This window comes from Quercus robur, chromosome 12 (genome assembly GCF_932294415.1).
Source record: "Quercus robur chromosome 12, dhQueRobu3.1, whole genome shotgun sequence".
Classification (NCBI taxonomy): Eukaryota; Viridiplantae; Streptophyta; class Magnoliopsida; order Fagales; family Fagaceae; genus Quercus; species Quercus robur.
The window spans coordinates 7,493,583-7,509,274 of record NC_065545.1 but is presented as its reverse complement, the minus strand read 5'-3'; the positions used below and the strand labels follow the sequence as shown (position 1 = coordinate 7,509,274).

The 15,692-nt window shown below is 32.7% G+C and overlaps 1 protein-coding gene across 2 annotated transcripts in view; it reads right to left on the bottom strand.

Annotated features, from left to right (window-relative positions):
- LOC126708636 (probable glucan 1,3-beta-glucosidase A) overlaps positions 1 to 12,055 on the bottom strand; it is a 28,982-nt gene extending 16,927 nt beyond the window's left edge. Inside the window, exons 1-8 of one of the 2 annotated variants that reach the window (XM_050408466.1) lie at positions 11,688 to 12,055; positions 11,408 to 11,527; positions 11,090 to 11,287; positions 10,227 to 10,385; positions 8,614 to 8,780; positions 7,311 to 7,466; positions 6,831 to 7,180; positions 6,472 to 6,660 (exon numbers count right to left, since the gene is read on the bottom strand). In XM_050408466.1, coding sequence (XP_050264423.1) covers positions 6,479 to 6,660; positions 6,831 to 7,180; positions 7,311 to 7,466; positions 8,614 to 8,780; positions 10,227 to 10,385; positions 11,090 to 11,287; positions 11,408 to 11,527; positions 11,688 to 11,897 — 1,542 coding nt within the window. In that variant the 5' untranslated portion in view covers positions 11,898 to 12,055 and the 3' untranslated portion in view covers positions 6,472 to 6,478. Of the gene's footprint in view, positions 1 to 6,471; positions 6,661 to 6,830; positions 7,181 to 7,310; positions 7,467 to 8,613; positions 8,781 to 10,226; positions 10,386 to 11,089; positions 11,288 to 11,407; positions 11,528 to 11,687 lie in introns of those variants that run through there. The other variant, XM_050408467.1, reaches the window with a different exon arrangement.
- Positions 12,056 to 15,692: the final 3,637 nt, after the last annotated feature.

The window sequence follows — 15,692 nt, the reverse complement described above, 5'->3', positions numbered from 1 at the left end:
CAAAACAACTTTAGTATGATTGGCACACTTTTCCTTTGATTCCAAGGTAGGGCCAAATCAAGCACCAACACTGACATACTCACTACCTTCTGGCTTCTATACCATTAATCCAAGTTGGGACTTTTAATTACCTATGGAACAAATTGGATCAAGCATGTTATGTCGTAATCATAGTAATTATTTATACTTAGGATCTGGTTTGAATCCGCTTATTTTGCTGAAACTGAAAACTTTTTACTAAAAATACTGAAGATAAAGATAAAAGTTAGCTAAAATAGTATAGTGAGACCCATGAATAGTACCAAAAAGTGCAGTGGGGCCATGAATAGTAGCAAAAATAAGCTAAATAGTAAAATAAGCTAGCAACTTTCATCAATACCAAACTCACACTTAATAAAAGAGAATACAATTTAAGCACCATGCGATTGACAAGCTTAGACTCGGTTTCACAGCCAAGAATCTGGGTAATATAATAAAAATTCAAGTATTTCACAAGTGAAGCGGAGCAAAAGAGGTTTGGGTTAGAGCCTTCTCTGCTGGTGCCATCGAGATGATTGGTTTGTGACTTGTGAGGTTTTAGTTTGTAGGAACTGAGTTTTTTGTCATGTGAGGTTTTGTTTTTATATTTTAGGATTTTGGCTGAAACTGTGCCATTTCGGGGGAGGATTTTGTTTTAAGTTTAGCCTTGAAACTACGTAGTTTTGATGCATGCTAGCTCTTTGCTTGGTCATCACTAAAACGACGTAGTTTTGAGACTGATTTATCAAAAATAAAACATATTAGCATGATGATATGTCACTTAACAGCAGAAATTAATTATGGGGGTAAATTGCTAAAAAAAAACCAAACTTTAGGGTGTAAAATCAAGTTTTCGAAACTTTGGGGTGTAAAATCCAGTCAGCCCCAAACTTTAAAGTGTAATTTGCAATTTTCCCTAAAATAAAACAATACTAAAATTGGTATAGATTTAGGGTATAAAGCTGGTTGCATTCCCAATTAGAACCATTCCATTCGTTGGATCATAACCTAGAAGGAATTGATTTAGTCAAACTCTATTGCTAGTTAAACATGCATGAATGAAATCTCACTTAGAATAATAATAACAAGAGTAGTTATGCACAAACTCATAGGCTTAAATTTTTGAGTTAAATAGTATTTCTATATATTATATTAGGGAAATGTTAAAGGGTGCCCTTAGGGCAATTGTTAATGAATCATTTTAAGAAAACTTTAATGGGAAAATATTTAAAAAAAAAACAATTAATGTTTTGACCGTTTTTTCAATTTCTCATAATAATGGTATAAAAATTTTCCTAAAATGGTTTATTAACAATTACCCTAAGGGCATATGTTAACATGACCCATTATATTAACTACTTAATTGAAGTCTCCTTAATGTGTTTTCTCCTAAATAAGTGATATCAACTTCATGATAGGGAAAAATTTGCCAAATAGCATGTTTTTAGAAAAAAAAATATAGGAAAGTAACACACAGACACAGTTAATTAATTAAGTAGACTGTTTTCGAAACTCGAGTTTAAACTAGAACTCAAGTTTCAAAAACAGTCTACTTAACTAATTAACTTCAGCAACATACTATTCACCAAAAAAAAAAATTTCTAAAATGGTACTATTCAACAAATTTTACCTTCATGATAGTCTCTCCCAGGTATTCTCTCCCCGACATCCATAAATTCAACAACTCATTAAAACAAGCACCTCACTTTTGTAGGAGCCTAAAAGGGCTAAGAAATTATCCAGAAGGACAACGACTTCTAAGGAAGTAAAAATATTGTAAACTTCAAATAAGCAAGTATAGAAATGCTTATGAACCTAACATAACATAAAGCCCACAAACAAAACATAAAATTCAGGCTTTAGATCGAACACAGATGGTTGAAATTGACCACCCACAAATGCTAGTGGCTTTTAATTCGCTCGCTGCCCCCATTGGGGAGATGGCTATCATGTTATGTCATTAGTGGAGACAACCCAGGTGCACTTGTTTAAAATAAAGATTAAGATAAACCTCACCTGCCAATTGCGCAAATTAAAGAAAAGGAATTTTTTTTTTTTGAAAAAAAAAAAAAAAAAAAAAAGGAATTCTTTATTGAGAATGACTAGACAAATTGACTTACCATTCTACTATTCATATTGATTCATTGAAAGACCTTGGAAAAAAAACAGATGATTGTAATTGCCATCCAAAAAAAAATTTGTCTTATTTGAATCTATTGGTTTAATCAAAACGAGGGAATTCCACTAGGAAGCAATACTAAAACCTCTTTGAATTTTGAATAGCCTTGCCCTTTGAAGATTGAAAGAGTCTTTAATGTTTTTTTTTTTTTTTTTTCTAAATAATAAATAGGATAAAGGATGACTAGTCCTTGAAAAACCTATATTAAGTTAATCGGATTTTTTTTTTTTTTTTTTTAAGATAGATAAACTGATAAAGTCTACAAACACAAAATAAAAATAGACAAAAACTTACACTAAAAGTCTCCCACACTGAAGCAGCTGTTCTGTTGGCAACTATAATTGTTCCTCCTCCAATCTCAGCACAAAGATACTTCCCAGTTGTTACTGATTTGAACTGAAGCCCTGTTCCATCCTAGTAAAAATAACAAAAAGACAAAAAGCTTGAAACTTCCAAGAAAGATGTGGACAAATAATGAGAACTAAGAGCATCTCCAATAGATTCTCCAAATTTTTATACTGTTTGGAAAATGAACAGTGACTTTTACCTTTTAGCTACCCACTTTTTCAAATATACTTTCATACAGATTTTCTATCACATTCTCTATTTCATTTAAATATTATTTCTTCATTCATTTTTTATTCATTTTTTAACAACTACACATCTTCCAACATTTTTTAATTCAATACCTGATTATTATAATAGAAAAAAACATTTGAAGGATGAATAGTAAAAGTTATAGTGTTCTCTACTTATAGAGAAGCACTGTTGCAACTCTACTCTAAAAAATAGAGATAGAGAAGCTATTGGAGTGGGTTTTTGAGGTGTTGATGCTCTAAAATTGGCTTTAAAGAAGCCATTGGAGATGCTCTAATAAGAGTGAAAAATGGACAATCAATAAGCTCATTAATACAGCCATATGTACAAACCAAAAAGTCATTGTTGGGGATGCCATCAAAGAGAAAAGGTGTAACCCCTCCTTCTGCGACCAGCCAACCTCCTAGATTAACTGCTTTAATTTTCAAGCTAGAAACAGAACAAATAGGCAAGAGAACAACTACGCTTAGTAGCAATATTGTTGAATTGATCGCCATTTGTACGTAGTTATATAGTTTTCTTTTTTCGTATATCTTATTCATATATCAGTTTCTATGTGGGTTGTTGCCTGCAGGTATACATATACATACATATATATATATATATATACACACACACACTTATTAAATTATACTAAATACACATTACCACCTTAAACAGAAATTTGAATATAACAATACTTATCATATATCAGTTTCTATGTGAGTCGTTGCTAGGTATCTATCTATTTATCTATACTACTAATAAGAAGATGCTCCTGTTTCATCTTCAATTTTTGATGTACCAAAATATTCTCATACAAATTCTAAAATAACATACCCTTTAGTTTAATTTTATTTTTCTACAAAAAAACAAAAAAGGTTAAAAGAGTAATACTATCTCATGTACAAAAAAAAAAAAAAAAAACCTTTTGAATACAAATGTTTGATACCTATCAGTATTTGTTATCTATTTGAATTCAAATACGTTTATCGACAAAAAAAAAAAAACAAAACAAAACAAAAACAAAAACAAAAAACAAAAAAAAAACAAAATTACTTCTTCTAAAAAAAATCTCATTACCTCACATAAAAACTACTTATTCTTATCCTGTATTCAAATGTCTGATTCCTATATGTAAATGTTATTTATTTGAATTCAAATATTTCAATTATGTTTTAGACTTTTTTCCTTTATCTTCTTCATTCCACCTAAAACTTAGGACAGTATCTCTATTTCATTTTTAAACATTATTCTATGTTACCTTTTCCTATCTTTTTTTTTATATACAATATATCACTTTTAAACATTATAACACTAAACTAAAATAAATAAATAAATAAACATTATTGCACGTGCAAAACACCTCTGATGAGTCTTTTATATATATACACACACACACGATTGATGAGTGTGTAATTGTGCTTAGCACTAGCGGAGTGCATCTAGAAACTTTGACCTTCAACTCATAATTTTGTACATGTAGTATTACTCTTCGATAATACCTTCCATATTAGTAGTCTTCGTTCAGTTCATCCAGACAAGAATTTTAAAAAAAAAAAAACCAAAAAAAAAAACTTTATTTTAGTAATTTACTATCGGATAGAGTACTAGTCCACGTCAAAACTCACAACACCTTGTCAAAGTGGCTCCAATCAGCATGTTATTGTTAGTGGTACAGTTTCATCTCTGTGAGAAGTGAGAACTAGATTCAAATCTCTTCACACGTATTAAAAGCAATGATATCTAGAAAGTCAGCGCAGAATTTTTCCTCTCTTTTGTTTGGATTGCCCATGATTTGGTGAGCTTGAGAACGTTGTCTTCTCTGCCAGACAGCGAAGAATTCTGATTTCGAGTGATTCAAAGTTTCAAACATGTTAGCCTTCATTTGTATATATATTGATTAATCAAACTGATCATTGTCAAAGAAGAAACAATGAGATTAGGAAATTGGTAGTTTGCACTGATAATTAATTCCTAGATTTGAAAATCCAAATTAAAGTCCCTCATCTATGAAGAGAATATAAGGATATGGTCAAGCATAAAATAAATGGTAAGGATTCTCTCACACAACTTATTTCATATTTTCTATACACATCCACTTTTCACATTTTAAATGTGGACATCACCATATGAAAGAGTATGAGAGAATATTTACTGTAAGATAAAACAGAACTAAAATTGGTTGGTTTGGGGTATGAAAGATGGTTGCATCCCTAGTTAGAAGTGATTCCATTCATTGGATCATAATTTAAAAGGAATTGATTCAGACAAACTCTACTCTTAGCTATGCATATGTAAATGAAGTTTCACATAGAATAATAGTGACAAGAGTAGTTAGATACAAATTTATAGGCTTAAAATTTTGGGTTATGTGGTATAACTTCGCTGTGCTACGGTCATACGGTTATTGTCAACAGCTAGGCGGAGTTCGATAGTTCCTATCTCATCCCTCCAAATATGTTATATTAACTACTTAATTGAAGTCTCCCTAAAGTGTTTTCTTCCCAATAAATGACATCAACTTCATGGTATTTTCTCCTCAACATCCATAAATTCAACAACTCAAAAAAAAAGAAAAAAAAAATGCACTTCGCTATTGTAGAAGCCTAAAATGGCTAAGAAATTATCTAGAAGGACAACAACTTCTAAGGAAGTAAAAATATTGTAAACTTCAAATAAGCAAGTATAGAAATGCTTATGAACCGAACATAACATAAAGCCCACAAACATAACATAAAATTCAGGCTATAGATCAAACACAAATAATTAAAATTGACCACCAAGAATGTTAGCGGCTTTTAATTCGCTCGTAGCCCCCATTGGGGAGATGGCTATAATGCTTTGTCATTAGTGGAGGCAACCCAGTTGCACTTGTTTAAAATAAAGATTAAGATAAACCTCATGTGCCAATTGCGCAAATAAAAAAAAAAGGAATTCTTGATTGAGAATGACTAGACAAATCAACTTATCATTCTACTATTCATATTTTCACCGTTTTTGTATTTTTATACCGAATTTTTTAAATGTATTTTTTTTTTAATGTCGAATAATATCCATCCGTATACTTACCATATCAAATGAGTACCATACTTTACTAACTATCAATAGATACTAAAGTTTTTTAATCTAATATGGTAAGCGAATTGGACTTCAAATGGTCTGCTCTTTACACAAGGAATAAATCAACAAATTATTGTAGAAGACATGGCCTAAAAAAAAATTAGGAAGTCAATAAAAAAAATAATTAAAAGGTGATTTAAGAAGCTAACATCTTCAATAAAGGTAGCCCCTATTAATGAAAAAATGAAAAAAATCAGTTATTATGGTTTGGTTACATTCAAAGGGGGGAAACTAATGCACATGTATTAAAGAGGAAATTTAAGTTGAGGGAACAAAATAAAAAAGGTAGAGGATCTAAAGTCGACTCTAAAATTTTGAAACTAAAACTTTATTGTTGTTGTATACAAAATCAGTTAATTTAATGTCTTAGTCCAATGATAGTGCAGTAAAAAAGTTAAGTAAGATGATAAAAAGCTAAGAAACCACATTGCAAGTTCAAATACTGAGATTTAAAAAATATATGGAAGTCTTTTCATTTGGTTAAAAGGGAAGTAATAATTTATTTATTTGATCGAAGTGTTTTTTTTTTTTTTTTTTTTTTTAAAAGTAAATTGGAAGTACAATAACCACCTTAATTCTAAACTAAAGTTTGATATAGCCATTCTTGATCATCCACTCCAAACTCCAATGGTTATTGACATTTTTAAGAGTCCAATAAGCCCATCCAAATGTTGCTCGCCCATAAACATCTAGTTGGGCCTTGGCAAATTTTTGGTATTCTTCTTTTGTTGCTCCATTAACTTGCCACTCAGCTACCCATTCGCCTGCAAACAACGACTGGTTCATATTAATCCATTGACAAGTAGTTTAGATTTTTTTTTTGTTTTTGTTTTATGGTGTTATATATTTTAGAATTCCTTGGTTTTGATTTGGGGTTGTAGAAAATGGAAAAAGATGTTATTTTATTAACGGAATGGTTATTATTTAGACATACCAATCAAAATACGGGGTCCATTTGATGTTGTGACATAATTCAACTGCGAGGTCCTGTTGGTGTGAACGAAATCAATGTTCTGCTGAACAGTCATGCTGTCAAATTCGCTGGAGAAGAGGTTGTAATAATGGACATCTATGACTGATCTCATGAAGCCACTAGCAAGAGACAAGAACTCCCTCGGGTCGGCCGGTCCTAACCGGTTAGACAATACCACATAAGCATTGGAGTGCTTGCGCACGGCTTCATAGCCAGCCTTGTAGTACTTGTTTAGGCTCTCTTGTGATGCTCCTGGAGCTAGAGGTTCATTGATGAGTTCAACTGCATAAAGGCTTGGGTTCTTTGCATACCTATATGTTTCACAAATATCGAGTCCGTTATAGACTTATTGTGACAAACTTAGCTATATATTGTTATATGTTAGAACTTAGAATACATGGGTGACATATAATATGGTATAAATGGTTTCATATTATGTACCTTGCAGTTAGGAATTCTATGACATCAACTGTTTGTTGAATATTTTCATCTGTTTTGCCCCATTCTTGAGAGCCGTCTCTAGAAGAGCTGTGTTCCCAACCATTTTGAGAACCAGGCGCTGCATGAAGATCAATTATAATCTTCACGCCATATTTCCTACAAGCACAACAGTATTGAACACAAGTTTAGTGGTTTAGAGTTTAATTGTCTTGAATCTTGAGAGAGAGAGAGAGTAGAACTTTAGGTGTCTTTGTCTAGCGCTAAGTTAGAAAAATTTATAGGAAAATGTGAAGATATATACTACAAATCTTACCACATAAACTTTACAAATTAATGTGGCAATATTTCAACGACATAATAAATAAAATTTTGAATTACTATTCTTTTGTGAATGATGATATATCAATTTGCAAACACCATGTGGTAAAATTACTTAACTTAAAATATGAGTGAAAAGAATTCCTTTGAGGTGGGTATGAGAGTTAAGATCATATTAAATTATTTTATGTGTAAATTGTTAAAAATTTGTTAATATATATGGTGTGTCGCTCATGTGATAATATATCAATATAAAACAATATCACCTATCAAAAAAAAACAATATCACATAGAAATTTTGCATCACACTCTAAAACTACAAAGGATTCAGTGTTACATAATTGGTTTACATATAAAACAATATTATAGGAGATTAAAGGTTGGTTTGGATTGACGTAGACATTTGCGTTTTAGCCCCTTTTTTTTACTAACCCAGCACCTCTTGCACTGTTCATGGGACATGAACAGTGCAAGAAGGCAAGTAAACAGTAATTTTCTTGTGAACAGTAATTTAAAAAATTTTTTTTTATTATTTTCATTTTTCAGTTTTCAGCAAAATAAGTTGTATCCAAACGCACACTAAGTGTCACATCCAAAATTTTAAGAGGTTCTATGTTTTGAGAATCCATTCCAAAGTGCATATCATGATTAATATAAACTATATAATAAAAATGTAATGTTTTCATTTCTTTTCTTTTCTTTTTTTTATTATAAATTAGGCTGTATCAGTTGGGTTGGGTTTTCATATCTTTTCTTTGTGGTTGAATTCAGTTTGGGGCTAATCAAAACACTAAATTTTTTTTGGTTATATTAACTATTTGATTGACCTTTACCTAGTAGGCCTGACCAATCTGCTGTCTTGATTTCTAATTGCAATTTTTCATGCATGACCATGAAAAAAACACACACACATGACACAACTAAATAATAATAAAAAGCTCTCAATGATTAAGTGGCTGATATGTTTTGATGTAAGTATACATACTTAGCCCACAAGAAGGCGTTGTCCAACGCTTGCAATGATCCCTCAACGTAGGGCTTTGGCGTTGGATTGCTTGCTATCCACCAACCAACAGGAATTCTCACAGCGTTCAATCCGTTTGTTGATATGAACTTGAAGTCATCCTCAACTATGAATGTGTTCCAATGGTTCTGAGATTCATAAAGTCAATTTATCATACAAATCCAAATTATGTACATTGTGTAATAGAATGTGATGTAGCATAATATTAAGAGTGTGCGAATCTTAGATATTTCATGATATTGGATGGAACTTGAGATTTTTAGGTTTACGACATGTCTTTCAAATCCATTAAACACACTACCTAAGTGTCTTTGAACTAACATTATAGAATTCTCTTTATTTACTTTGAAATGGACATTAATTCATTTCATCATTAAGATTTCAATTTTAACAAATCAAGGAATAATACAAGATTAATATGATTTGCAAACATTGACATGAAAAAATAATGGCAGCAGATATTTAGCCTTTGGATCCATTCATTTCTCATGGAATAGTACAATAAACTTATCTACAATTTAATTTAAAATTCATTTCCACGAAGGGGGAAAAAGTTGAAGGTGAAATGTGACAAGCACTCTGAATGGTACACTATTTTTATTCGTAGAATAGTGTTTAAATTTGGTGGAAATTTTTCCTTTCAAAAAAAAATGATTTCGTGGAAATTTTAATATAATATTTTTATGGAAATTTCGGTGAGAATTAACTTGTTTTCAATAGCACTAGTAAACATTTACAATGTATTAAGTTGGTAAGTTATGATTAGTGTAAAATCACTTTTGTTTGAAAAATGCCTCAAATTCCTATTATGACTTGATAAGTTATTAGGGTTTTCTTGGTGAAAGAATGAAAATTAATTTGATTAATTTTTGAATTTATTGGTGTAGAAGAAAAATGCTTTTCTTTGCTGTGGAAGAAAAGTGTATCCCTTATCAAAGAAGTATTATATTGCTTGTACACCGAGTACAAAATGTTAAGTCATACATATAGACAATATGGGAGAGGTCGAACAGTACCACTCATTTGAAGAATCTTTTATGACCTTTGAGAAATCATTAAGTGTAAACAATAACATGGCTTAAGAGTCACTTTGACAAGATGTGAACTTTATGGATCCATAATCCGATAGTAAATTGCAATAAAATGCTTCTTGCCTAGATTAAATATACCACAATTACAAGATGCACTAATAAAATTACAAAATGATAGAGATACATTCTAATTTTACAACATGCTAATATTATCAACAATAAGTGATAGACATATTTTGCCACTCATGTTTATACAGATCTATTAATTTTTTTTTATAAGAAACCTACCATTTTTAATTGACCACTCACGATCGATCACATTAATATATTATTTAGAAAAAAAGGTCAAAAATTAGGTGTGTGCGCAGTATTGTTGATAAAGTTATGGGCAGTATAAAAGGAAAATATTCTCGCACGAGTGAAGATTTGTTTAAGTAAAGGTTCATTTCAGAATTTCATTTTTATAGTATGTAAACTATAAAGACAAGAAGGAATCAATAATTGTGTCAATTCATTAGTACGCTTTAGTTTTTTAAGTCTTACCCGCATAATTTGAGGGGCTCTCTGTGATCCATAACCATTAGTCACTTGAAACTCGCCCTGTAACCCTCCAGAATTTTTAATCACAAAAACTGAGGGATCATTGTCTCCCCATTCGCTATTCTCTGCAAAATCTGCAGTCACCAGCACTTCTGACTTCGCCTGCACAAGTTCATAGTAAAATATGTTACTTAAACCTTTTTTATAAACTTCTCTCTATTGCTTATATAACAAGCTCTAGTATTTGGTAATGACTAGCAGCCAATAATTAAGAACTTGAATTTTACATAACTTGACAAAATGAACAAAATTACTATAGGCCACTACTTTTGATTAGACCCCGTCAATTTCTTACAATAGACCTTGATAATGATTTGGCAAGCAACATCTTAGTCATGCAGTCTATTTGGTTACTTGAGTATGACCCATGACAAGAAAGCCTATGTAGAGGGCGTTTGGATTCAGATGAATCCTGCGTCCACGTTTCCAATGTTGCGTTTTGCTTTTTTTTTTTTTTTTTTTTTTTTTTTTTGCCTGCATTTGTTGACTTTGGAAGACAAAATGCACTGTTATGAACAGTGTATGTACTGTTTACGCACTGTACATACACTGTTTATGTATTAAAAAATATTAAAAATGGGTCCTACAGTACTATTTACACATTTAAAAATTATTTTGCTACAGTGTTTTCAGTTTTCAGTTTTCAGTTTCAGCAATAATAAGCTCAATCCAACTTTACTCAGCAGACATTTAGAAAACTGAGGCTTATTTTTCTGCATTAGAAGCTACTATTTATCTTGCTTGCCTAAAGTAAAAAAAGAAAACAGGATAGCACTGAACAAAAACAGGAAATTAAGCTAGATTACCTGTAAGAAGAATCCATTGGGTGCTCTGATTCGAACACGGGTTTTATCATCAGACTTTCTTACAATCTCAAATGTCTCAGACTGACCGGGCGTGGTTGAAACAGCTATCACATCAACCCCATTCTCGTTGTTGTTCAGCCCCACAAACTGCTTATTGAAGACTTTGAATTGGAAAGTCGTCTCATTGAGCCTCCACAACTACATAAAGCAAAGAACGCCATATATATTATATGTATACATATCTATGAAGTCAAAGGACTTTATTTGCTTGAAATTCCAAATCATAGCCATTTAATTTACTTAGGCAATTAAACTTACACTAAAAGTCTCCCACCCTGAAGCAGCTGTTCTGTTAGCAACTATAATGGTTCCCCCTCCAGTCTCAGCACAAAGATACTTCCCAGTTGTTACTGATTTGAACTGAAGCCCGGTTCCATCCTAGAAAAATAACAAAAAGACAAAAAGCTTGACACTTCCAAGAAATATTTGACAAATAATGAGAACTGATAAGAGTTTAAAAATAAAAATAAAAAATTTAAAAAAAAAAAAAAAGGACAATCATTTATTACTATGTGTTAATACAGCCATATGTACAAACCAAAAAGTCATTGTTGGGGATGCCATCAAAGAGAGAAGGTTTAATCCATCCTTCTGTGACCAGCCAACCTCCCAGATTTACTGCTTTTATTCTCAAGCTTGAATTGTCCATCTCTTGAGAAACAGAACAAATAGGCAAGAGAACAACTATGCTTAGCAGCAATATTCTTGAATTGATCGCCATTTGTACGTAGTTATGTTGTTTTCTCATTCGTATATCTTATTCATATATCAGTTTCTATAATCTTTATGGGTTGCAGCCTGCAGGTATATATATGAAAGGATGTCCACAGATGGATAAGAAAACACAGAAAAATCAACCCCCATAGAAGACCCTAATTTAGCCAGTGGTCCGCACATTTATTTGCTTCTCTGTATAGCACTAGCAGAGTCAGCATCTGGAAACTTTGACCAGCAAGGAGTTGACTATTCTTTTTATACTAGTTTGAAGATTAAATTAGCACAGTTCGACTCATACTTTTGTACCTGTAGCATTACGCTTCGTACATGTATTATTACTCTTCGATAATACCATCCTTATTAGTAGTCTTCATTCAGTTAATCCACGCATGAATGTTTTTTTAAATAGCAGTTTACCATCGGATAGAGTAGTCCACGTCAAAATTCACAACATCTTGTCAAAGTGGCTCCAATCAGCAAGCTATTGTTTAAACTTGAATTATTTCTAGAGCGTCGTTAATGGTTCAGTGGTACCGTTTCCACCTATCTCAAATAAGGAGAAACTAGAATCAATTCTCCACCCCACGCGTAAAAAGCAATGATTTCAAGAAAGTCGGCTCACAATTTCTCCTCTGTTTTATTTATTTATGGCTTTGCCCATGATTTGGTGAGCTTGGGAATGATGTCTTTTCTGACAGAAAACGAAGACTCTGATTTCGAGTAAATCAAGCATGTTAGCCTTCATTTGTATATTGATCATTCAAACTGATCATTGTCAAATAAGAAATAATGAGATTAGGAAATTGGTAGTTTGCACATATAAGTGATTCCTAGATTTGAAAATCCAAATTAAGTCTCTCATATTGTGCCCGTTCCTTCTCATAAAGTAATTGAATCTAATCTCATGAGGATGTGGTCAAGTCAAGCATAAAATAAAGGGTAAAAGCGTTCCCATCAAACATCTTAAAAATTTTAGCATTTAGCATCTAAAACACCAACTTTATAATATATAACACATCACTTTACAATATCTTTTACATCAAAACTTCTTCTTTTTTTAATACTTCATTTAAATATTCTTTTTTTATCATTTTTTATTCATTTTTTAATCTTCTTTTTTCTCTTGCTCTCTCTGTCTCTCTCTTTCTGAACCCAGCACCGTCGACCACCACATCCTCCCACCCATACCAAAACCACCACATCCACCCACCATTGCCGCCACCAGCCACCAACTAGATCCACTGCATCCACAAACAACAGCAAACAAACAAAAAATAAATAAATAAATAAAAACCTCTACATCCACATCCACATCCACCCATAGCACAACCACCACATCCACCCACCATCACCGCCACCAGCCACCACCACATCCACCGCAACCACAAACAACGGCAAAAAAAAAAAAAAAAAAAAAAAAAAAAAAAAAGGAACCCTCAACATCCAAAGCCATCGAATCAACCCAAACCCACAAATCTTGGACCCATCAACCTCTTCTTCAAGTTGAAGTCATCATAGTACATCTGATTCCGAAACCAAACCCCAAACTGTCTGTGCCGTTTCAATCTCAGAACGATGTCGCCCTCATCTGCGTTTCGTCGAGGATTTTCGAAATGCAGAGGTGGAGCTTGCGGCATCTGTCTTCGAAGAGTTTCAATTCGCGGTGAAGGAGATAGTCTAGAATAGGGATGGCCATACCCATTGGGTAATGGATATCCAACCCTACCTGATCCAAATGTTCCGAGTAATACCCGGTTCTTCATGGGTAGAGCTTATCCAGGTAGGGTATAGATATTACCCGAATTGTTCAAGTGGGTAAGGGTATTATCCAAACCCGACCCGTGTTAAAAAAAATAAAACCTAAACCTCTCTCACTCACCGTCACTCACACTCTCTCTACCTTTCCTTAGTACTCACCAACACCTCTCTCTCTCTCTCTCTGTCTTCCATGGTTAAGCTTTCGAACCCCACAGCTACCATGGACAACTAGAAGAACAAGAAGAAGAAGAAGACAAAGTCTTCAGGACCAAAGGCCAAATCCATGAAAGTATCAAAGCCTCCAAAACCGAACCCGTTCGAGAACATTTGGTCTCGAAGGAAATTCGATATTCTCAGAAAGAAGCAAAAAGGTGAAGAGCACCGCATTGGTCTCGCTTGCTCTCTTGACATCCAAAAAAGGAAGCAGACTTTGCTCAAAGAGTACGAGCAAAGCACGAAGTCTTCAGTTTTCAACGCTTCCCAAATTCAATAAAGCCCTTCTCCGCTCTCAGCGCCACTGTCAAGTTAGGGTTCTTATTTTGATGATCGAAATTGAGACTTGTTTGTAAAGTTTTCAAATTTTTGGTTTGGTTTGGTTTGGTTGTTGTAGTTGAAATTGGGGAAAAAGAGCAAGTTTAATTTAGAGGAAGAAGAAGAAGAAGATGGTTTTGGTTTAATTTAGAGAGAGTGAGAGTTTTGATTTTTATCTAAAAAAATTTCAATATCTATCTCAAAAAAAAAAAAAAAGATTCAAACTAATCAATAAATTTTTTTTTTTAATTTTTTATTGATTAGTTTTTTTCTTTTTTAAGATAAAGCTATTGGTTAGTTTTTAATTTAAAATGATTTGGATTAAAAAAAAAATTAAATGGGTTTTGGGTTTCGAGTAGGGTATGGATATCCATGGATAATAAATCCGGGTAAGATTCGGGTATGGATACTAATGGGTATTGATATTCGGGTATCCATACCCTACCCATGGCCATCCCTAGGACTCTAGAAGATGAAAATGAAAGTGTATAGTGGTTTGAGAATGAGAGAAAGAGAAAGAGAGAGGAAAGCAAGGGTCTGAGAAGGAGAAAGAGAAAGAGGGAGGGGGAGAAGAAAGGCATGGCACACAAGAGAGAGAGAGAAAGAAAGAAAAAGAAATATTAAAAAACTCTAGCATCTTGCTACAGTAGGGTGTCAAAAATGAGATTCCACTATATCTCAATGCTAAAAATTTTAAGATTTAGTATATTTGATGTAGGTGTGTTTTTATCATTTGAGGTGCTAAAAATGCTAAAAAAAATAGCATTTAGCATTTTTAGCACATTTGATAAGAATGCTCTAGCTATTCCCTCACCTAACTTATTTCACATTTTATATATACACTTCTATTTTTCACATGTTAAACGTTGACATCACTGTGTTTTAAAATATATACATCAACACATGCAATTGTGTATATTATATATATGAGTGTGTTAAAAAAGAGTATGAGAAAATATTTACCGTAAAATAAAACAATACACCCCTGAAGTTTAGGGTTGACTGGATTTTACACCCCAAAATTTCGAAAACTTGATTTTACACTTTGAAGTTTAGTTCCGTTAACAATTCACCTCCCACAGTTAATTTATGTTGTTAAGTGACACAAGATCAAGCTGATGTGTTTTATTTTTGACAAATTAGCCTCAAAACTACGTCGTTTTAGTGATGACCAAGCAAAATGCTAGCATGCATAAAAACTATGTAGTTTCAAGGCTAAACTTAAAACAAAAACCTCCCCCTAAATGGCATAGTTTCAACCAAAATCCTAAAATCTAAAAACAAAACCTCACACGACAAAAAACCCAGTTCCCACAAACTAAAACCTCACAAGTCACGAACCAATCATCCCAGCGGCACCGACGGATAAGGCTCCAACTATGGTGAACCCAAACCCAAACCTCTCTTGCTCTCTTTCACGTGTGAACCCAGACCCAAACTTGAACTGAGCAGTGAATCTCCACATGTGAATCTCCATAGAATGAAATGGTGGAACATGATATGGATAGTTCAAACTGAGAATACATTATTCTTGGGT